At 40.0% G+C, this 25,144-nt stretch overlaps 1 protein-coding gene across 2 annotated transcripts; it reads right to left on the reverse strand.

Moving 5' to 3' along the window:
• Positions 1–2,111: 2,111 nt before the first annotated feature.
• LOC147631171 (GDSL esterase/lipase At1g28600-like) lies at positions 2,112–12,076 on the reverse strand. Of its 2 annotated transcripts, none has more exons than XM_086809057.1 (5): positions 11,773–12,076; positions 11,445–11,663; positions 3,143–3,246; positions 2,704–2,965; positions 2,112–2,581 (listed from the first exon to the last, which is right to left on the reverse strand). In XM_086809057.1, exons 1-5 carry the CDS (start codon positions 12,020–12,022, stop codon positions 2,277–2,279), a joined length of 1,140 nt encoding a protein of 379 aa, XP_086665183.1. In that variant the 5' UTR covers positions 12,023–12,076; the 3' UTR covers positions 2,112–2,276. The 2 variants fall into 2 exon arrangements, with proteins under 2 accessions (XP_086665183.1, XP_086665182.1); XM_086809056.1 differs by having other exon boundaries at positions 3,089–3,246.
• Between the last annotated feature and the right edge of the window lie 13,068 nt (positions 12,077–25,144).

Consider the following 25,144-nt stretch of genomic DNA (forward strand, 5'->3'; position numbering starts at 1 on the left):
ACATTTAACGTTATAAAAAGTGACGTTTTGAGCGTGTGTGATGCATCACTCCTAACACCACTCATAACTCCTAAGTTTTACGAGAGACGTTTAGAGTGATTCTTAGATTCCCCTTTTCTTATAGTGAGTCTGTTTATGAGCGGCCATAGCAAGATAATCGAGACCACCAAGCTGGGCTTACTCGCACAACTTACAGGCAGAAGTGGACCTGAGAATGTGGAAGGCAAATAGAAGGACCGAGAAGAAACACAACAAACACAAGAAGAAGTATAAAACTCGGATAGGAGTAGCTGCTGAGAAAAGAATCTAAAATAGGATCATGTGTCAGGTAATGGTAACCAACCCTAGTAAGACATGTGGAGTGGCTACTAAGATCCTAGGAGAATATAAAAACCCCACGAACTTTGTAAAAAACATTCTAAAAGTTTGAATGTTTTTCGACTTCATTGAGTTTGTATTGTATAAGCCTAACCGCTAAAGTCTGCTTATAGCAATTTATACTTTCACCATTACTATAATATAAGTTCTCATCTGTATGTTGGCTACTCTCTAGAATATAATAGGAAGCTTTGTTGTTTCATTGAGAGTGAGGGAGATTGAGTGAGAGTGCAATTGTTAAGTGTGATTTTCAATTGATTTCCATGAGCAACCACTCGGAAATGTGTTCAATGAGTGCCTATAGGGGTTTATAGGTGATAGTTGTATGCTATCTACTGTGGCAATATGGACCCAAACCTCTCAAGATAACAAGAGGAGTAGACGATTGGTAACAATGGACTGACTCTCCCAAGAGAAGCACTTTAAGCACCGAGTAACGAGCGTGTTTCACTGTGCCAACAAGGGACCATCTATAAGGGGAAACCTTTTACTAATTTGAGGATGTCTTCCTTAAAATGTTTCAAGGAAAGATGGCCATCATTCAAGATTTGTGTGATGCTATAAGAGTGATGTAAGTGCCACTAGTCACTTCTCATGTCACACAGAGTGACATTACATGATTCTAAATTTGAGCTCCTAATTTCTTTATAGTGACACTAGGTGTGTAACATTTAATGAAACATTGTGTGTATATTTCATTACACCAAGTGACTCTCATGGGGTGATGCTAAGTGTGCATCCCCTAGACCCCCTTCCCCTTGCCCGCCCCCTCCCTCCTTTTATAGTGTAGTGAGATGTCACCATATGGTATATTTAATTAAGATAGAAAAAAAGAGATATAAATACAAAGAAAAATATTTAGACTACCTTGAGTCATGGAACATACATGTGTATAGAGTCATTGCACTTTATTTTTTGAATAATATCATCTTTACCCAAGCATGTATTTTAGTTATGTTCCCTTTTGTAGTGTAGGGATGTGCTAGGGGATAGCATATTTGTTAATGAACAATTACAAAGAGGCGACAAAGTTAACCAAATCTTGTAGGACTAGAGTGATGAAAAAGAAGATAGAACTAAAGAGCTCAAATATAAATTTGAGAGAAAGAGCCTTAGAAAGTTTTGGATGAGATCAGCACTAGTTATGAAAGATAAATATACATGCGTAACTAGTTTTATTGCTTAGCTCTGTGCAATTGTGTATACTAATATAGTAGATTACCAACCAGAGTAGTTATAAGATGAAAAGTATAAATTGTGTCCAAGGAGGATTCATGGGAATGTGCAAGAAGAGTAAAAAACCGTATTAATCTATAGAATTTTTACAATTATGCACAAGATTAGCTTGATCCAAATATTTAGACTAGCGCAGGTCATGGAACATACATGCGTTTAAAATCATTGCCCTTTAATTTTTGTATCTTCTTTACCTAAGCATGTACTTTAGGTTGGTTCATATCATTTAACATCGATGAACGTTGCTTGATCAATGCAATTATTGAAGTAGCTTAGTTGTGTGGTCTCATCAAGTACATAGTTTATTTCTCATCGTTACTTTTAAGTGGAACCATTATATTTTATTCATCATGGATGATGTTTCATCCATTACATCATACATGTATGCATGGGGCTGTGTGTGCTCGGAAAGGGGAAGTAGAAGAAGAGCACCCAAATTGAAAGAAAAGAACCACATAAAGGAGGAAAATTGATTTACAGATTTCTTCAGAGCAAGCTAATTACTACCCATATATTTCTTCTAGTTACTTAACAATCTATTATCGTGAATTTAGAATTTATACATTCTTAGAAGAAAAGGCACATAAGTATATTTCAGCTAACTATGCAACTCAAGGCCAATTTATAAGGGATGAGGAGAGCGAGCTTACATTGTGTATGTATTAAACTATGATTTGAGTTTGTGGCCTGACATTTTCTAGTTTTAGGTTGAGGCTATCGAGGAGGGTGACATGGTCAGCGCAAACATTGAGACCATTGGAGGGGTTGAGATAGGAGCCAGTGACAAAGGACTGGTTGGAGATTTGGGAGTTGAAAGCGTCTGTGAAGTGCAGGCCATCCCAAAGGAGGTAGATGTTTGGATCAGGGCAAAGTGAACTAGTTTGATTGTTGCAGAAGTCAAGAAGGCTAAAGTTATAAGGGAAGCTAGCCCCAGCACCACAGCAGGCATCAAAAGAATCGACGAATCCTGCAATATTCAATCGATTCCAACAGTAAGCCAAGAAGAAATGGCAACAATTAAAGCTTTGTTGATTAATGAAGTCCTTTCTTCTTATTAACGTGAATGTTTTAGTAAGAAATAATAAATACCGAAGGTCTCTCTGTTCGTTAGAATGTAGGTGCAAGCGCCAAAGAAGTCCATAAACAGAAATGTGGCATCTTGGTACGTTGCCCTAAGGCTTTCCACCTCGGCCAGCAACTTCACGCCATGGGTGTAAGCAACTGAGTTGTAATCTCGGAGGCAACCTTCACTATCCTTGATGCCAACGCGTGCTGAAAGTATTGCTGAATTGCAACCGAGAGGTGTGACGCCAAAGAGCAAGAAATTCCTTGCACCATTACTGTATAGAGTCTGCATACATTGCAATTATTAATGGTGGCTATTCATATAACCTAACTCCTTGGCAAAAAGAAAAGCCGTTTATGCTTTTCACAAATTATGCCTTAATTTAACCAAGGAAGCTTAGAACATTACTTCTGTTGCACTCCGTATTTTTTGAATGACTAAGGGTACAAAAGTGGAATTCACATGAGAAGGTGAGTAGTTTGGTTGAAGAAAAGCCCCCATGTAGTCATCACCACCAATCGCCATGGCATAGAGTCCATTTGTAAAGGAAGATAAGCTAGGGTCACCTTGTTTCATATGCAAAAAGAGACCTAAGCGCATATACGATAAAATGAAACAAAAATAAAAATCAATGAAACAGTGTAGCATTTAAAACATCACCGGATAGCCTGGAATAGAACGATAAAAATATTAGTGTGGCTAAAAAATATTACAAATTTTAATTTCATTTAAAAGTCAACTAAATGGCTATCGTTGGATCTAAGAGGATCTACACGTGCATGTCTGCCATTAGATCCTACTAGTATTGCACCCGCACATTGCTGCGGCCGACCAAGTTTCTAGAAAAGAATTATTCCCTCTCTACAACCATCTCTCTCTCTCTCTCTCTCTCTCACACACACACACACACACACACATGCACATGCACATGACCCTCTCCCTCTCTCTGTCATGTACACACCCTCTCAATGTTGAAACTCTCTCTCTCTCTCTCTCTCTTTCTCTCTCTCACACACGCACACACACACATGCACACTCCCTCTCTCTTCTTACACTCTCCCACACATAGAAGCACTCTTTCTCTCTCTCTCTCTCTCACACACACACACGCGCGCGCATATGCACACATGCACACACTCTCTCTCTCTCTCTCTCTCTCTCTCTCTTTCTCTCTCACACACACATACACATATGTAAATATATAGTATATACAATATTATGTTTTAGATACATATACCTATACATAGACACATATACTTATACAGATATACATGTATTTAGAAATATAAATATAAACATCGACATAACTTAATTAATTTTGATTAAATTTTAATGTGCGGAGATGGGTGATAAGCTGTGGTCACTTTTAAATATATAGATAGATATATCATACACACATCGAAACACACACACACACACACACACACACACACACATGTATATACATATACATACATACATACATATGTATGTATGTATGTGTGTATGTAAGTATAAATGTAAATAAAAACACACACACATGTATACACACATATAAATATATGTTTTCTATTTAATTTATATTTATGTTTATATTTTATTAAAAGCTACTTTTTATTCTCTATCTCTCGCTCTCTTTTCACCCTCTCCCTCATTACATCTCTCTCTCTCTCTCTCTCTCTCTCTCTCTCTCACACACACACACACACACATGTACACACCGCATATACACTAATGCAAACACACACTCTCTCCTCCCACACAAACTATCTCCTACGTAGAAATTCTTTGCCTCTCTCTCTCTCTCTCTCTCTCTCACACACACACACACACACACATGTACACACTGCACATACACTAATGCAAACCCAGACTCTCTCCTCCCACACAAACTATCTCCTACATAGAAATTCTCTACCTCTCTCTCTCTCTCTCTCACACACACACACACACACACACATACGCTTAAATAGATTTACACACATATATAATTTTAATTAATTAAAATTTAGAATAAATTTTAATGGTAGGGATGATTGGTGAGGTGTGCTCACTCTCAAATAAATGCATCTTATATGTAATGTCTCTCTCTCTCTCTCTCTCTCTCTCTCTCACACACACACACACACACACATGCACATGCACACCCTCTTTCTCTCACATACACATGCACACACACTCAAATGTCGAAACTCTCTCTCTCTCTTATACACACACACACACACACATGTACACACATGCACATGTACTATCGCCCCCCCACACTCTCACACATAGACTTCCATGTCTCTCTCTCTCTCTCTCTCTCTCTCTCTCTCTCTCTCCCCTCTATTCTCTCACACACACACACACTATCTGTCTTCTCACACACACTCTCCCACATATAGAAACTCTCTCTCTCTCTCTCTCTCTCTCTCTCTCTCTCTCTTACATACATTCATGCACACACAAACATAGTTCTTTCTCATGCACACGTATACACACACAAACACACACTCTCTCTCGCTCACGCACACGTATTTATAAAATAAATAAACATATATTTTTAATTAATATTAAATTTTAATAAGTGGAGATGCATGATAAGGTGTGTTCACTCTTAAATAAGTGTATCTTATATACAATGTCTTTTGTCTTCTCTTTTACATACATATGTGCGATTGTGTGTGTACATACACACATGTGTGATTGTGTAATATCTTCACGTGTGCATGTGTCGTGCAAGTGTCTTGATTGTGTGTATTTGTTGTGTGTGTCTACATGGTGTGCATGTTTTTATTTATGTGTATCCATAGCGAGTGTCTGCATGTACGTGTGTGTGTGTGTGTGAGTGTCTCCACTCACACACACACATACGCTCTCCCTTTCTCTCTTCTCACACACTCTCTTCCACATATAGAAACTCTCTCTCTCTCTCTCTCTCTCTCTCTCTTATGTACATTCATGCACACACACAAACACACTTCTTTCTCATGCACACGTGCACACACACACACAAACACTCTCTCTCTCTCTCTCTCTCTCTCTCACACACACACACACATCCACACCCAAATATAAATATATATTATATACAATATTATGTTTTATTATATTTAGAGACGTATACCTATATATACATGTGCATTTATAAAATAAATAAACACATATAAACATATATTTTTAATTAATATTAATTTTTAATACGTGGGGATGCATAATGAGGTGTGTTCACTCTTAAATAAGTGTATCTTATATATAATGTCTTTTGTCTTCTCTTTTACATACATATGTTTGTGATTGTGTGTGCACATACGTATGTGGATGTCTTCACGCGTACATGTGTCGTGCAAGTGTCTTGATTATGTGTATGTATCAGTGTGTATTTGTTGTGTGTGTGTGTACATGGTGTATATGTTTTATTTTATGTGTATCCATAGTGAGTGTTTGCATGTATGTGTGTGTGTGTGTGTGTGTGAGTGCCTCCACTCACACACACATACACACACGCTGTCTCTCTTCTCACACACACTCTCCCATATATAGAAACTCTCTCTCTCTCTCTCTTATATACATTCATGCACACACACAAACACACATCTTTCTCATGCACACGTGCACACACACACACACACTCTCTCTCTCTCTCTCTCTCTCTCTCTCTCACACACACACACACACACACACACACACACACCCACATGTAAATATAAATTATCTATAATATTATATTTTATTATATTTAGAGACGTATACCTATATATACATGTGCATTTATAAAATAAATAAACACATATAAACATATTATTTTAATTAATATTAAATTTTAATACGTGTGGATGCATGATGAGGTGTGTTCACTCTTAAATAAGTGTATCTTATATACAATGTCTTTTGTCTTCTCTTTTACATACATATGTGTGTACATACACACATATGTGTGATTGTGTAATGTCTTCATGCATGCATGTGTCGTGTGCAAGTGTCTTGATTGTGTGTACGTGTTAGTGTGTATTTGTTGTGTGTGTATACATGGTGCGTGTGTTTTTATTTATGTGTATCCATAGCGAGTGTCTACATGTACCTGTGTGTGAGCATGTGAATATACTCGTGTGTACATCTATGTGTGTGCACATGTAGGTGCATGTATGTGTGAGTGTGTGCATGTCCATATGTGTGCACATGTACTTTGTATGTGAGTGTATTTATGTGCTTGTGTGCAATGTATACACAAGTGTATGTGCAAGCTTGAGTATATATGCAAGTGTGCATATCTATGTGTTGCACATGTGTCCATGCGTGCGAGTGTGTATGTGTGTTTGTATGCATGTGTGCACATATCATGTGCTTGTATGTGTGTTCATGAACATACATGTGTGTGCATTGACATACATATAAATCTATTTGTATATACATGCTTACATACCTATAGATACACATACATACATAATATATATACGTGTGTGTGTGTATGTATATTCTCTCTCTTACACATGCACATAATATATATATGTGTGTGTGTATGTATATTCTCTCTCTTACACATGCACATAATATAATATTAGAAGATATTCATGTGTGTGTGTGTGTGTGTGTGTGTGAGGAGGAGGGAGGAGAGGTGGGCACACTTGCACGCATGCACGTGTCTCCATGCATACGAGTGTGTATGTGTGTTTGTATGCGTGTGTGCACATATCATGTGCTTGTGTCTCTGTGTCGTGTGTGTATGTGCATGAACATACATGTGTGTGTCGACATACATATAAATCTATTTATATATACATGCTTACATACCTATAGATACACATACATACATAATATATATACGTGTGTGTATATGTATATTCTCTCTTTTACACATGCACATAATATATATATGTGTGTGTATATGTATATTCTCTCTTTTACACATGCACATAATATATATATGTGTGTATGTATGTATATTCTCTCTCTTACACGTGCACATAATATAATATTAGAAGATATGTATGTGTGTGTGTGTGTGTGTGTGTGTGAGGAGGGCGGGGGAGGGGTGGGTAATTTGCTTTCTAATGTATTATGTATGTATATGTGTGTGTGTGTGTGTGTGTGTGTGTATGTGTGTGTATATATATATATAAGAAACTCATTCAATGAGTAAATGGTTTGATGGTGATAACCAATTGTGAGCCCCAATCATCTAGGTGTGTGTGAAAGAAACCCCCAAACACTTGTCTTCTCTTCTCCTTTCTCCTTTTCAAAAATTCTCCCTCTTTTTTCTCCACTTGAAAGGGTAGGCACTCTTGCTTAATCTTGTACTAGTATTGCACCTGCGCATTGCTGCGGCTAACCAAGGTCCCAGAAAAGAACTATTCCCTCTCTACAACTATCGCTCTCTCTCTCTCTCTCCACACACATACACATGCACATGACCCTCTCCCTCTCTTTGTCACGTACACACACTCTCAAATGTTGAAACTCTCTCTCTCCTCTCACATGCACACATATATACGCACCTGCTCTCTCTCTCTCTCTCTCTCTCTCACACACACACACACACACATGCACACACTCCCTCTCTCTTCTTACACTCTCCCACACATAGAAGCACTCTCTCTCTCTCTCTCTCTCTCTCTCTCTTTCAATCTCTCTCTCACTTACACACACACACACTCTCTCTCTCTCTCTCTCACGCATGCACACACTCTCAAATGTCGAAACTCTCTCTCTCTCTCTCTTACACACACACACACATGTACACACACTCTCTCTTACACACACACACACATATACACACATGCACATGTACTAATGCAAACACACACTCTTTTCCCCTACACACTCTCACACATAGACTTCCATGTCTCTGTATCTCTGTGTTTCTCTCTCTCTCTCTCTCTCTCTCTTCCCTCCACTCACACACACACACACACATGTACACACATGCACATGTACTAATGCAAACACACACTCTTCTCCCCTACACACTCTCACACACATCCACTAATGAAAACACACACTATCTCCTCTCACACAAACTATTTCCTACATAGAAATTCTTAGGCTCTCTCTCTCTCTCTCTCATGTACACACACACACTCTCTCACATAGAAACTCTCTCTCTCTCTCTCTCTCTCTCTCTCTCTCTCTCACACACACACACTTAAATAGATTTACACACATATATATAATTTTAATTAAATAAATTTTAATGGTAGGGATGAGTGGTGAGGTGTGCTCACTCTCAAATAAATGCATCTTACATGTAATCTCTCTCTCTCTCTCTCTCTCTCTCTCTCTCTCTCTCACACACACACACACACACACACATGCACACTATTTATATATACATGCTTACATCCTTATAGATACACATAATATATATAAGTGAGTGTATCTAGTATGTAAGCATGTATACAAAGATTTCATTGAAAGATGTGAGATGAGATCTTCTTAGATTCAAATTCAAAATTGCATTGGAAGATGTGAGATTTGGCTCTTCCTCAAGCTTGCAGGAGGAGTGGTTATTTGAATTAGCCCCACCTCCTTTGCCCACATGGAGGGAGGTGGAGTTGTGGTTAATCTTGTACTAATATTGCACCCACACATTGCTGCGGGGCCGACCAAGGTTCCAGAAAAGAACTATTCCCTCTCTACAACCCTCTCTCTCTCACACACACACACATGCACATGCACATGACCCTCTCCCTCTCTCTGTCACGTACACACACTCTCAAATGTTGAAACTCACTCTCTCTCTCTCTCACATGCACACACATATACACACCTGCTCTCTCTCTCTCTCTCTCTCTCACACACACACACACACTCTCTCGTCTTACACTCTCCCACACATAGAAGCATTGTCTCTCTCTCTCTCTCACGCACACATACACATGTAAATATACAGTATATACAATATTATGTTTTAGATACAAAAACCTATACATAGACACATATACTTATACATATATACATGTATTTAAAAATATAAATACAAACATCGACATAATTAAATTAATTTCGATTAAATTTTAATGTGCGGAGATGGGTGATTAGTTGTGGTCACTTTTAAATATATAGATAGATATATCATACACACATCGAAACACACACACAAGCACACACACACACATATATATATGTATACATATACATACATACGTATATATGTATGTATGTATATATAAATGTAAATAAAAACACATACACACACATGTATACACACATATACATATATATTTTCTATTTAATTTATATTATATTAAAAGCTACTTTTTATTCTCTATCTCTCACTCTCTTTCTCTCTCTTTTCACCCTCTCTCTCTCTCTCTCTCTCTCTCTCTCCAGGTCTACTCCATCTCACTCTCTCTCAAGCACATTCTACACATAGATGCAGATGTACGCACATGCATGCATATACTCTCTCTCTCTCTCTCACACACACACACACATGTACACACTGCACATACACTAATCTAAACGCACACTCTCTCCTCCCACACAAACTATCTTCTATGTAAAAATTATCTGCCTCTCTCTCTCTCACACACACACACATGTACACACTGCATATACACTAATGGAAACACATACTATCTCGTCCCATACAAACTCTCTCTTACATAGAAATTCTCGACCTCTCTCTCTCTCTCTCTCTCTCTCTCTCATGCACACACACACTCTCACTCTTCACGCACTCTCTCTCACATAGAAACTCTCTCTCTCTCTCTCTCTCTCTCTCTCACACACACACACACACACACACATACTTAAACAGATGTACACACATATATATAATTTTAATTAATTAAATTTTATATTAAATTTTAATGGATGAGTGGTGAGGTGTGCTTACTCTCAAATAAATGCATCTTACATGTAATCTCTCTCTCTCTCTCTCTCTCACACACACACACACATGCACATGCACACCCTCTTTCTCTCACATACACATGCACACACTCAAATGTCGAAACTCTCTCTCTCTCTCTCTCTCTCTCTCTCTCTCACACACACACACACACACACACACATGTACACACATGCACATGTACTAATGCAAACACACACTCTTTCTCCCTACACACTCTCACACATAGACTTTCATGTCTGTCTCTCTGTCTCTCTCTCTCTCTCTCTCCACTCCACACACACACACACACACACATGTACTCTTTTCCCCTACACACTCTCACACATACACTGATGAAAACACACACTATCTGCTCCCACACAAACTCTCCTACATAAAAATTATCAGGCTCTCTCTCTCTCTCTCTATAGATACACATACATACATAATATATATACGTGTGTGTGTATGTATATTCTCTCTCTTACACATGCATATAATATATATGTTTGTGTTTGTATGTGCAAGCTTGAGTATATGTGCAAGTGTGCATATCTCTATATGTTACACACGTATCCATGTGTGCGAGTGTATGTATGTGTGTTTGTATGCGTGTATGCACATATCATGTGCTGGTGTCTGTGTGTGCATGAACATACATGTGTGTGCATCGACATACATATAAATCTATTTATATATACATTCTTACATACCTATAGATACACATACATACATAATAAATATAAGTGTGTATCTATAGGTATGTAAACATGTATTATTACAAAGATTTCATTGAAAGATGTGAGGTGAGATCTTCTTAGATTCAAATTCAAAATTGCATTGAAAGATGTGTCCTCCTCACGATTGCAGGAGGAGTGATTATTTTGAATTAGTCCCACCTCCTTTGCTTACGTGGAGGGAGGTGGGGTTATGGTTAATCTTGTATAGATAGATAGATATGAGTTCTACCTGGTAGTGTGTCATTGGAGGACTCCACCTTTGCTTTGAGGGCGAGGTGCCAAGCGAGTTGGACGTCGAGGGAGTCTTGGGTGTGTGGGCGGATGCCCTGGCTGTTAAGGTAAGAGGCGTTAAGCGCAGTGGCGCCGGAGACGGCGTAGTTAACACCTGTGGTAAAGTTTGCTGTGGTATTGAGAGAGGGATTCAAGAATGATAGCCCCAAGTGTGTGGCTACACATTAACAAGCAAGTTGCAGGAAACACATTAGTATAACCTAAATATATGCTATTTTACGAGAAATAACAAGCAAGTCGCATGGCTGGGGGAAATGAGAACGAACCCAAGTAGTCGACGAGCAGGCGCCCGTCGCAGAAGCGGTTGAAGGGTTTCCCGGGGAAGGTCTCACCGTTAGGCTTCTCCGTCATGCCCAAGAAGTCGCCCGTGAAGGGACCGTTCCCAGTGTCAGACATGGAATCGCCAAACATGAACAATGCAGGGTAGCTACTACAACTAGGGCTTGCAATTATATTCAGAATCTGCATGCCCACGACAAAGACATTGGCGAGAAAATTAAGCATGCCTACTTGCATCTTTTGCCTTTGGTTTTAGATGAAGAGCCAGGAGAGTGCTCCGTCGTTCGTCCGTTTTTGTGGAGGCTGTAAGAGCTAGTGACTACTGTCTCCGCCATGATCATCACGTGAATTGTGCAGCTCGTAGACTATTAATGATGGAGCTCCCACGCTGCCGTGCTTCATATTTTTTTCCAAAAAGTAAAAAGAGCTAGTGACTGGGCGCGGTACTGTCTCCGCATGATCATCACGTGAATTAAACTATTAATGATGGAGCTCCCAGGCTGCCGTACTTCATATTTTTTTCCAAAAAGTAAAAAGAGCCAGTGACTGGGCGCGGTACTGTCTCCGGCACGATCATCACGTGAATTGTGCAGCTCGTAGACTATTAATGATGAGCTCCCACGCTGTCGTGCTTCATACTTTTTTCCAAAAAAAAGTAAAAAGCCTTTATCTAAAAATTAAGAAATTATTTATAAAAAAGGGGCAGACTTATGCCCCAAGCTGTCATCAAAAAGTACATTCTTTTTTTTGAGATCAAAAGTTATATATATATATACTAGTCTCCCACCTGTCCGGAGGAATGCATACCATGAAGGTAGGCCTTAATTTGTAGCCCATTGAACACTTGTGCTGCTATTGCAAGCATCATTCATTTGATATGCATGTATGTTCACTAAGGCATTGCCCGGGAACCCTTGATAGACAATTGCATCAGGAATTTGTTTTTCTTTGTCACTTGCTCCTCTACCGCCCACATGCCTAGTCTCCCAACCCGTCCGGATGGGAGTGGACTGGTAACCATAGAGTGGGCCTTTAATAATGTCACGTAGGCTGTAACGTCTATGATCGACGGCAAACTGGATGGCCAGACGGGGCTTTAGCGTCAACGCCTCGGTCGGAGCGTCGAGGACGTGCCCATCTGGAGTTCAGTGGGAGAGGATGCCCATGCGGAGTCATGGGCGGCCAGGCTAGTGTGGACGGCAGGCCACACACTACATAGCCTGGGGGATGAGGGGTAATCCTCATTCTTCCTCTATGGCTGGGTGGTGAGCCAGAGGCCGTCCACTCATGTGGTAGCGCCTGTAGTGGTGTTACGGCGATCTAACATTGGTATCAGAGCGTCAGTTCCATTTTAGTCAGGATTCGAGCGTGACTGGGGACCGGAGCCCACTCAATGGTTTTCAACCATTCAATAAAAATCTTATCCTTATCTCCACAATCGAGTGTGTGGAGGGAGGCGGCCATAGCTGGAAGGAAGGGTTCTCTCTCTCTCTCTCTCTCTCTCTCTCTCTCTCTCTCTCTCTCTCGTCATCAACTGCCACTCCACAAGAGACTCTAACCTCATCATCATCAACAATGCCCATGAGTCTCAAACTTGTAGCCTCAGCGCTGCCAACCAAAGTGAAGGAGGGCCCCAAGCCTTCCACACCAACCCAAAAGAAAACTCCACCAAGACTACCACAATCACGATATCTTAATAGGGTGGACAAGTAGCTACTTGTAGCTCAAGAGGCTACTATGAAGGTGCCAATTAAATTTGGGTACCTCGACAGTCAAAACCTCTTCCTCAATGTAGCACTTGTAAGATTCCTCTCCAGCCTCTCAAGATGTCCAATTCTTTCCCTGTAATCAATCCCCTCTTCAGAATAATAAAAGATCTTGTTTCTATCTATGTTGGCCTAGAGAGAGAAAATATTCTAGAGAGAGGTGATTTAATTTTTAGATATTTTTACATGAAAAAATATCCCTTCTTATTAAAATAAATTCCCCCGAAACAGAAGTTCAAAAAGAAATTCCTAAGGTGTGCATTAGAAATAATTTATAATATGCACAAAAGACCTTAGCCTAAGGGTCTAGTTTTTTTAAAAATTTTGGATTAAGGTTCCTATGGACCAATAAGATTAATCCAAATGCAGGGAGGAGATAAATTGAAAAATAAAAGAAAAACCCCCCAAAAATGAGTAAATATTCACGTAAGATGAAGAGTGGACTAAGGACCAAGGAAATTGACTTTGTACCTAAGAAAATGAGGACTTTTGACTATCTAATGCTTAATCAAATTATGCAACTATATTTTCAACTTTGAATATGATGTTCCAACAAAAGAACTTGAAACGAAATTCCTTCATTTACTAGAAGAGATTAGCCACTAAAGGTAAACAAATGCCTGTTTTTTTACTGTTTACAGGGTGCCTGAGTGGACAAAACTAGGCACCCTGATCTTGCAACCACCCTTCCTCATGGGCTTAAACTCTCTGATTATAATCTTTTTGTGTTTTTAAATTTTCTAAAAGTTTTAAAAAATTATATTTATAGACATATTTAAGTCATTTTTCATTTATAGCCACCACATTTCAATTTCTTCTTTGTGCTCTACTCTCGCTTACCCTCCTCGGGGGGGTCACCCATATAAATATGTAAGTATCACGTGGGTTCAACAGAAGGACATTTTAAATATTTAAAACTTACAGAAATATATTTACAGAGGGGATTTATTTATTGTATTTTAAAAAAAATTATAGATTTGAATAGGAAAGGATACATTATATTCACTAAAAAATTCACAGATAAGGGACTTTTTAAATAGGCCTTGAACACACGTGATATAGAGGATTTACATATAGTGACCCCCCCGAGTTACCCTCCCACTATCTCTTGCACTCGTACATACCTAGGCCATGCCAGAAGAACAGGAGCAAGACTTGCGGTTTTTCGATCAACTCGGCCCACTACCTGCTACAGCAAAAAGGACAAATCTACCTATAGTAACAGAGCAAGAGGCAAAGGAGATGAGAGAAGAAGAGCGTAGGAAGGAGGCCGAAGAAGCGCAACGCAGGAAGGAAGCTGAAGAAGCCGAGCCTAGTAGAGAAGCAGAAGAAGAGCAGCGTCGAAAAGAAGCCGAGGAAGGTCAAGGGAAACCACCGGAGATTGTTATTGAGGCCGACACCCTAGAACAGCTAGAGGTTATCTTACAAAACAGGGAGGTCGAGCTCTTGTCCTATGGCATCACAAAAGATACCACTGACAAAAAGTTTGCTCTTGTGAGGGCGGCTTGGGAGACAGAAATGCAAAAGAGACAGCAGCCCAAAGAGGACGCAAGGAGGGCAAGCCAAGTACAGCCACAAGCAGCCACAACATCCAGACGTCTAGTCAAGAAGTGTGGCAAAAGAATGGAGGGCAAGTTTCAGGACCAGTAAGAAGAGGAAGAGCGTGCACAAAAGAAAAAGAAGTTTAGGTCTGAACAACCACCGTGGGAGAATCAAAGACCACCACCGCCTCCACCAGTTACAAAGAAGAAGAGAAAATGGAGGCCAGGGACAGTCGCACTACGAGAGATTAGGAAATATCAGAAAAGCACAGATCTTCTCATCCCCAAGGCACCATTCTCTCGACTGGTGAGAGAAACAATGGAAAAATTTACTGACAGGGTTGATCGCATACAGAGTACAGCTCTTGAAGCTCTTCAAGAAGCTGCTGAAGATATTGTAGTTTCTGTTTTTGAAGACTCAGTGCTGGCTATGGTACATGCCAAGAGAGTTACTTTGAAGCCTGTAGATATGTCCCTAGCCCTACGTCTACGTTTAGAGCGTAGCCTTCTACCTCAATAGGCTAACCCACTTTGTAATTCTCCCTACAAAATTTTGTAATGTTCCCAAATTCCTTTGTAGCATTTTCACACATTAATGAAAGCTTTTTGAGTTGTGTTACATTCTTTGTCAAGTTTATGCTTCCTTGGTCTTGAGCATCACTAGCAACCAAGGGCATGTGTGGTTCAAAGGCAGCTACGCTCTCATAGAATTGCACATCTTGCTTTATTTCAACGAGCGCTTTGGCCACTACATCTTCCAAGGAACTGCTACCAATATCGTATGCAAGCGCTTTTGTGAGGTTGTCATCTTCAAAAGAGATTTTCACTTTCCTTTGTCTTGACCCCCAGCATTCACGGCAATAATAGACAGTGCCTCATCCTCGCGAAACCCGAGTGTCTTGGCAATGTCATCCAAAAATAAAAATTCTTTCCCATCAATAATGATTGGATGCAAAGCCATGATAACAAGGTCTGGGACCTCCTCAAGTACTTCATCCCCCTCTAGAACTAGGTCCGACCTCCTCGGGGACATTCTCTTGTAGAGCCACCAATGCCATTGAGGCCTCCCATTGTTCTGTAACAATGCCACCAATGCCACCAATGCCATTGAGGCCTCCCATTGTTCTGTAACATTCTCTTCCTCAGCATGGGCCTCTTGGACCTGCTCCATTAGCTTTACTTTGCCCTTTTCTTTTTCCTTGCCACTTTCTTTCGCCACACCCTCTTGTAACAGAAGGACCAAAACCATGTCCCAGCTCAGGAAAGAAGTGCCGATGTTGCCCATTTGTAGATCCAAGAGTAAGTCTTCCTCCTCATTCCTGTAGTCCTTTTCTGTGAGGGATTTTAAAAACCTTGTTAGGCGAAATCTAAAATTCTTGTCTTCCCTGTACTTGATGAGGTCAACTGGAACCCATAGGCCCTCATCACCCTCAAACATGATGGAGTACATGTTGATGTGTTCATCCATATACTGGATGACATCTGTAAAAGCATCCGCGTGTAGATGCATTGTTGCACGCACATCAATTGCTCCCTCAAACATAGGGACGATCTCATCAACCCTATGAAGTAACTCAAGCTTTCCTAGCTGTGCAATAAGTGCGTCAAGTAGAGGTGCCATGACTATGAGTGATTGCAAGAAATAGAGAGTGTGTGATACACAAAGGTGTGCGAAATTGAGAGCAAGTGTTAGGAGAGAACGATAATTGTCAATTGATGAAAATGAGTAAAGTATCGTTTATAAATGGGCGACCTTGTTATAAAAATTTTAAAAACTTTTAAAATTTTTAAATACCAAATCTTTTTTAAAAAATGGTATGCGAAAGAAAGAACGTATCCTTCCATCGCGCAAGGTCATTTCTAATTTACTAGTGGCTCAAGCCACAGATGCTTGTGTGACCAACCTTACACTATCACAAAAAAATAAAGCTTGCACAAGACAATTGAAAAACCTTAATAAGACAGTGAGGCAAAAAAATTGAAATTGTATTTACTTCAATTCAAGATTACATATCCAGTGGTTATTTGATAGCTACACAGCCAGGGAAAGTAATTTCTCTACAAAGAAAAGATCGTTCCTGCCTTTTGCGCACTACTCTACCATTGATTATAAAAGCAAAATCACCACTCAGTGAGAATCGAAGAACTAAGTAGTCGCGTAAGTTGGCAAGGGACCAGTCATCATTCACAGCAACATCTTCTACATCCCCACCTTGCATGGATATATGTAGCACACCCTGTTCTGTAGAGGTTGTGTCGGAGTCTAACGCCTCCCATTCTCCATTTGTAAGCTTCCATTGCCTGTAAGGAAACGCAATGGACAACTGTTGCTTGGCAATATGGTAGTGCATCACAACCTTCTCAACTATCTGATGGTGTCTCCATTGTGTTGAACAACTTTTTTATCCCATGCAGGTGATAAGAAACAAGTCAGAGCTCTCTCCCCCTTTGCAATCCATAAAGTTGGGGTACGATGTGTGTCACTTGTACGGAACAGGTACACAAAGAGGTGTAGAGGTATGAAGCAGGATATGGTTTCTTTGTGAGATCCATATGTGCACTTCATAGCATTTTGCACCTTGCTTTCGATCTGCAAACAAGCCATGGCCACTGAAGCATTGTCTGGAATTGGCCATTCAATAGATGTGAGAGTTGGCGTAGGTTTTGGAACTAATTTTCCAGTACCATTTGCTGTCGTGGGAACCACATATGTATCCTCATAGAAGAAGATATTTCGTGCAAGAAGTTGTGCAGCTGGACACCCTCCAAAGATTAAACTACCAAGCTCCACATGGTATGCTTCAAAGGTTCCTGAAATTGCCTCCATAGGCTCCCACTCACTATAGTTTGAGGGAAAAATATCTACGCAGAGGAACCCAAGAACAATCAAAGCAGTGCTCAGTACCCCATTATTAGCACACAATTGATTTAAAAACAAGAATATAAAGTGGTGAAATAACTTATAATTTGCAGGAAATCGTTGACGTTGGTCATGGTCTGCTAGTTTCAGCTCTGTTGCCTTGTAAACATGTTGGACCTTGGCTAGCTTTTTTCCATCACGATCTTGTTTGAGCTCCAATATCCGCCCTTTCCAATGGTGACTTTGTATATCAACGTATCGCTTTGACACCTTGTGGGTTCCTCTTGTACTAGGCTGCATCGTAATCCAATTCCACTTCTCGTACTGTTTGATGTTCCAGTGTCCATCCTCATCTTGACCACTGCTACAAGAGAGAGATTGAATACTGATCGGAGGCCTTCGAGCTCTAGAAGAAGACATCAAATGTATATATTAGGGAGATTATAAACCTTGATGGCAAAGGAAAATTGAATGGTGAGAAAAAAACTTAGACTAGAGGGAGATGTACAAAAGAGAAGGAGTTGTAGAGCAAGTTCCAAGGGCTTGGCTGTGCTATTACTGCACTTTGAAAGAGGACATTAGAGGGGGTGAGAGGAGACAATGAGTAAGATTATGAGAGCCAAAGCATTTGCAACTCAAGCTTCCATAGCTTGGCTCCACTGTTATACTCTGTAAAAGGAGGTTGGACAAGGTAGAAGGATGAAGTAAGGAAATGTAAGTGAGGATTAAACTTCCATAGCTTCTGAGAGGAGGTTGCAGATCAAGCTTCCATAGCTAAGCTCTGCTGTTACACTCTATAAAAGGAGGTTGGACAAGGAAGAAGGATGAAGTAAGGAAATGTAAGTGAGGATCAAACTTCCATAGCTTCTGAGAGGAGGTTGCAGATCAAGCTTCCATAGCTAAGCTCTGCTGTTACACTCTGTAAAAGGAGGTTGGACAAGGAAGAAGGATGAAGGAAGGAAATATAAGTGAGGATCAAACTTCCATAGCTTCTGAGAGGAGGTTGCAGATCAAGCTTCCATAGCTATAGATCTAGGTTTTTGAGTGAAGAGAGAGGTAGATCAAGAGGTAGATAGCTAAAAGAAGTCTAGAGAGTGAAAAACACCCTGCTATGAGAAAGGGGGAAGAGAGAGCGTTTTGGAGGGAACGTGGGAGAGAGGGATAGTGGAAAGTGAAGGGGAATGTGCATTGAATGCATGGGAACTCGTTTTTGGGCCTCTATCACTTTAGAGACCTTACTTAATGATGGCTGCAGGCTGCAGCTATCTTTTTCTATAAAAAATAGGAGAAAAGTTCATATACGTATAAAATTTTTGAGTTTTAGTTGATTTTAAAAATTAAGAAAGAGCATATTTAGCCTATTATTCTAAGTTTGACCACTACCTTCTAGGCTCTTACAAACCGTTGGTTTCAGTCCACATGTAATCTCCCTATTTATCTATTTCTTAATCACCTCCATTAGGCAATGGCAAATTAAAGGGCCCAAAAAGACTCCATTGAGTTCCTAATATGTTGTGGACCTCATAAGGTGGCAGACTGCACAGTTTGAAAGACTTCCATGCCCATAGTCATTGACACCTTGTGACCCATGTGTGAACGATGTGGCATTGATCACATGTTCCAAGATTTTCCAAGACGAGTTACTTGAATGCAACTTGTTTCACAAAACACAACTCTTAACATCTTAAGTATATAAAACGAGCAATTGTCCACGGTACCCTTGAATGTGCTTACACGCTTACAAGCCAAGGCACGAGAAAAAGTCAAAAAGAATGAAAAAGACAATACCTCAACATGGGTAGAAGAACATGCTTTAAAGAAGAACCCAAAACAGAAAACAAAACCTTTTAAACCCAAGAAAGACAAGGGACTACAAACTATAGAAACCAAAAAGACTAGGAAAAGGAGCTTGTGGAGGACATAAAACCATTTAAAGGGGACATAAACCCAAAAGAGCCAAATGCTACACATGATGCAGAAGCATCCACCTCATAGGCCACTACACAAATCACAAAACCCATATGTGCGACACATGGTACAAAAGCCCAAAAGACAATTCGATCTCGTCGGGCAAACATAATGACAAACTGACAATCCAAAGAAATTTAGAAAATAAAACAAGTTCTAGTACGTCACTAAGTGAGGATGAAACAAATTCTGACTCTTCACTCAGTGCACCATATAGACCAATCAAGAAAATAGAACCCACCCAACTATCCCAAATGGATAATAATGATCACATGACGTATGTAGAATGCAAAAAGCAAGCTCAAGAGAGCATTCTTAACTTGGTTGAGTGTCTTATATAGGATCACCGGTTGTAATTAAGCCTCATAATTCCAATCCTAAAAAAGCAACCAAAATACAAAGCCTAGAGGAGTACCGCTTCCCCTTTCAAGACAAAGACATACTCTCTACCAGAAGAGTCATTTGAGGCAGATTGCAGGAACTATACGCTTGAGAAAGCATATAAGGAATTCGATAATTCCCTTATAAGATTAAAACAGTCTCTCAAAACCTCATTTGGATGAATGATATTCTCTCATGATGAAGCCATCATAACATCAGCACTTGCACCTTTAAAAAGGATCAACATGAGTTATACCAAGACATAAAGAACTCCATAGAACAAGACTGTGAGGATTCACAAGTTTCCAAACAGAACTCATTAAGAATTGTAAGAGGGTTAAGTGTCCAAGTATACACATTGGGTACTCTTGAAAAATCTAAGAGCCAAAAAGAGGATGAAAGTGAATGGGAATATGAAACTGCGATGGGATCTCACGCTGAAACAAAAATTGAAACATCGATAGTTCCTTTGGAAGACTCTATCAGGATATGGTTAGATTTCACTACAGGCAATGATGTTAAGCGCAAACGTGTATTGATTAGCCCTCGAGCTAGTCATAACATCATGACAGTAGATACTTGGGTGTCATTGGGACAACCTAAACTTATCCCTACAAACAATAGTCTTGCAAGAGGAGCCAATGGACAAAAAATTGAAGCTCTAGGTTACTTTAGCTATGATACTCGAACAAGTGGTGGAGATGTGGAATTTACATTCCATGTTATCCTAGATTCCCTTGAGTATGATGTCATCCTTGGTGGAACTTGGATACGTGACTCGTTGTATTCAATAGATGAATCCATGTAAATAGTCACCTTGAACACTCTTGCTGACATTATACAATTGCTTTTATGGGAGAGAGAGACCTTGGAGGAGCTGGAACTTCCAACATATCTTATTATTCCTAGGATTTTGGTTGGATTGGAAATTTGAAATAAAGTCACCACAGCTCAAGCACAGCTTTATCCAACAAGAGAACACAATCTCATAACCCTCGAGTTATGAAATTTGTTAGGTCAACCAACACTCACGGCACATCTCCTGAAAGAATTACAGAAGACTTGAACATGCCATGTTTAGGGTACTTTGAACATACAACAACGTATATTAAAGCTAACCCCCTTCCTTGCATGTTTTTTGTGGTTGAGTATGTGTTAGAAGCAGATTTGATCTTGCGGCATAAATGGACTATTGCTGCCCAAGCACCACTGTGCTTTGCTATAGAGTCATCATGATGCTCAATGACAAAAAGTTGACAGTACCATACTACAAGGAAGAGGATCTAACTTTAATGGATTTCTATGATGCTGAACGTAAAAAGTTACAAGCCTCTTCCACAGATGCCCCTCTGCACAATGACCTACCATCTGCGTCAACAACGACCGACTCTGATAAAGAATCTACTCCTTCAACCCCATCCTCACCAAAACGAGGTTCAATGCCAAAACCTCGCAATCAATCAATAGCCATTCCTGAAGAAGTCCCCCCCATGCAACCATCTATCTCTAACAAGGAACTTAAAGGAAAAGCCCCGGAGCCTATGCCTCTTCATCGACAAACCTCACCAAAGGAGACAACCACATGCTCAAAGGCCTCGTCATCGATAGCCACTCCATAAGAGACTCTAGCCTCATTATCGTCAACAATGCGCATGAGTCTCAAACTTGTAGTCTCCGCGCCAACCAAAGTCAAGGAGGGCCCCAAACCTCCCACATCAACCCAAAAGAAAACTCCACCAAGATAGCCAAGATCAAGGTATCTTAATGGTGTCAAAATGTGGGTGGAAAAGAAACTACTTGTATCCCAAAGCTACTACGAAGGTGCCAATCAAATTTGGGTGCCTCAACAGTCAAAGCCTCTTCCTCAACGCAGCACTCAGAGTCCAAAGAAAAAGAAAAGTACTCCACAACAATGTCCACAAAAGCCTATGCAAGTTCCTCAAAGAGCTCCAAGTCAACAAGTTTGGGTACCAAAAACACTACTGCAGCACATGGGTACTACAAAAGAAATACCAAAGCTTGGATCCCCAAGCGCATCACAAAGTCCCCTAAGCTTGCACAAAGAAGGAAGTCTCAGCACCAAGCACATCTGCCACCTGTTTATAATGTTTATCAAAGATGGGTGCCTGTGCATGTGCTTCAACAAACAAGGATACTATGATGGTAATCCCATCATATGGTTGTTAAAATCGAACAATGTGAAGAAAGCCTCATCCCACTGACTTCAACCCCAACAGCGTCACCTAAAGTTCGACAAGAATGGAGGCCCAAGCAACAACAAGAAAATCACTCAACCACTCTCGTGCATTTACTGCCAACACAAGAGCTTGTGTGTTCAAGCAAACAACCAACAGTCTTACCTACTACCTCAACAACATTTGAGTAACAAATCCAAGAGTCAATGCCCACATCTACAACAATGAAGACTTATTGATGAGCGCATCAAGGACAAAATAACAATGCTCTTGTCACCCCTCTGGATGTGAAAATTAAGTACAGAAGAATCTATTTCTGACAAGTCATGCCCTAGTAGCTAACCCATAAAATCAATTAGAATAAAAAACCATCGAGGTCAAAACCTGCAACTTCACGAGGTCAAATTCTACATCTTCATGGGGTCAAAACCTGCAATTTCACAGAATTCCATCTCACAGAATTACACCATCTCACTAAATTACCCTTCATCACGGAGTTCTAGTTCACGACCTACGCTTTCACGGAAATACCATTTTACGGGATTAACTTTCATGGGTTTATGCACTTTCATGGAAACACCATTTCATGGGATTAACTTTCACGAGCTTCGGCCATTTCACGGAATATCCCTTCACGGCTAAAAAACCTACAATCTCACAAGATTAGACAATTTCATGGAATATCTCTTCATAGCCAAAAAAAACATGCAATCTCACAAGATTGGACCATTTCATGGAATATCCCTTCACGGCCAAAAAAAACATGCAATCTCACGAGTTTAGGTTTCTCACAGCTTAAGAACCTACACTTTCATGATTTAAGCCATATCACGGATTAAGCCATCTCACACATTAACACTTTCCCAACAATCTTCAATCGCCATTATATGTTAAGCTTATTGCTTACTATTCTTTTGCCTAAATTAATGTAGCAACTACTCCATGAGGACATATCCATATTCATGCACTAGAGAATGTTTGCACCAAAGCCTCACCATCAACAACTGCTAGGTACATCTCTGGATGGGGGGGCCATGGTGGGCGAAAGCCTGGTCAATGGTACAATTACCTATCACCTAGAATTTTCCTTGGAATTACAAACCTCTCCAAACGACAAACCCATCTTCACAAATCAATGATCTTCAATCCTTAGTGAAGATATCTATATTAGCCTCGCAAGTCGACGTAATTATTTCAATCCTCACCAATAAGTAGCTACTTCAACACACAAAGCAGTTCAATAAGAGTCTATATGACTCAATTCTTGTACTTCATGTATATCTGCTTCATAAGAGCACTTAAATATACATAAAAACATAAAAAGCACATGGGAAGAAGAAAACAAGAATAGGTCCTATCCAACAACATTTGACAAGAATATTGCCACACAAAGGGACATTATCGACGACCAATCCTTCAAATGATGAATGTCGCTTCAATGAATCAAATGAGGAACTGAGAATCACTATCTCATTCTAATGATTAAGTCTACCTTCCTCTAGATCCTTCTCTCTCTTCTCTCCCATTATTAACATCTCTTAGCATCTCCACTAACACAAATCACATGTAACATTGCTTATGATTGCCAAAAACAAAGTGAGCAAAAAGCCCAAAACAATATGCTTACACAAATATAATAATTCAATCATTCATTAAAAAAACCCCACCCCATTAGAAATTCCCAATAAACCACTAACCTCTTCATTTACTAACTATCTTTTCTTATTCCTTGCGGAGGAACTAAGACCATTGAGCGTCAATCAACATCAAAGCCATTGACAAAGCTTGTCCATTCTCCCCACACAAAGGTCTTCAACGCGATCACGAGGACGCAAGGGGAGGATGTTAACCGAATTCTAGGATTAATAAGATCTACCGCCATTATCTTATATCAAGGAGTCACAATAGATACACAAACAAAGGGACCATACATTCAAGATATGAAGTAATAATGTCCAAAGCTACAACTTGGACGGGCACCCGTAATGGTGTGATGGAGTATTTATTGGAAATTCCCGCTTCAAGAGCGTGTGGTAGGGGTAGCAAGATAGGATGAAGTCCTAAGTGATATACTTCATGGATATATTATGAGAGTAGTCGTTGTAATAGCATTAGGTCTCTTATGAGCCTAAAGTGCCCAATCGGCCCACAGTTTAAGTGAGTGTGAACACTTAGGCCATGTATATAAGTGAATGTCTCTCATAATACAACATACTCTTCCATTATGAAATTGATTCTTGCTCTTGCTAATCTCTCTCCCTAATGCATGCTAGTGAGTGTGTGTGAGTGAAGTGAGGTGAGAGGAGAGACGAGTACCCATAGTGCAACGCAGCATGACAACGCTCGTGGGAGAGATGGTGGAATTGCTTCTCAAGGACTTGTAGAGCTTAGAGACCTAAAGGGTTACGAGCTTGGCCATTGAAAATATCCTCACGCAGTTCACCAGGTAATCTCTTTTGGATGTGTTTCAAAGAGGGTTTGGGTGGGCCTTAACAAGGACAAAGTAGGGAAGGCAAATTCGGTGGAAATATAGCCAAAGAATAGAGAGTGGCCATTGATATGCCTCATTATATTGTGGGAGAGAAAATGATAGATCCAGGCATTGGCATCAAATCCTTTTAATGATGTAGAAAGAATTGATATATTAC

The sequence above is a fragment of the Cibotium barometz genome, chromosome 15, assembly GCF_041138505.1.
Source record: "Cibotium barometz isolate CiBa-2024 chromosome 15, ASM4113850v1, whole genome shotgun sequence".
Lineage (NCBI taxonomy): Eukaryota > Viridiplantae > Streptophyta > Polypodiopsida > Cyatheales > Cibotiaceae > Cibotium > Cibotium barometz.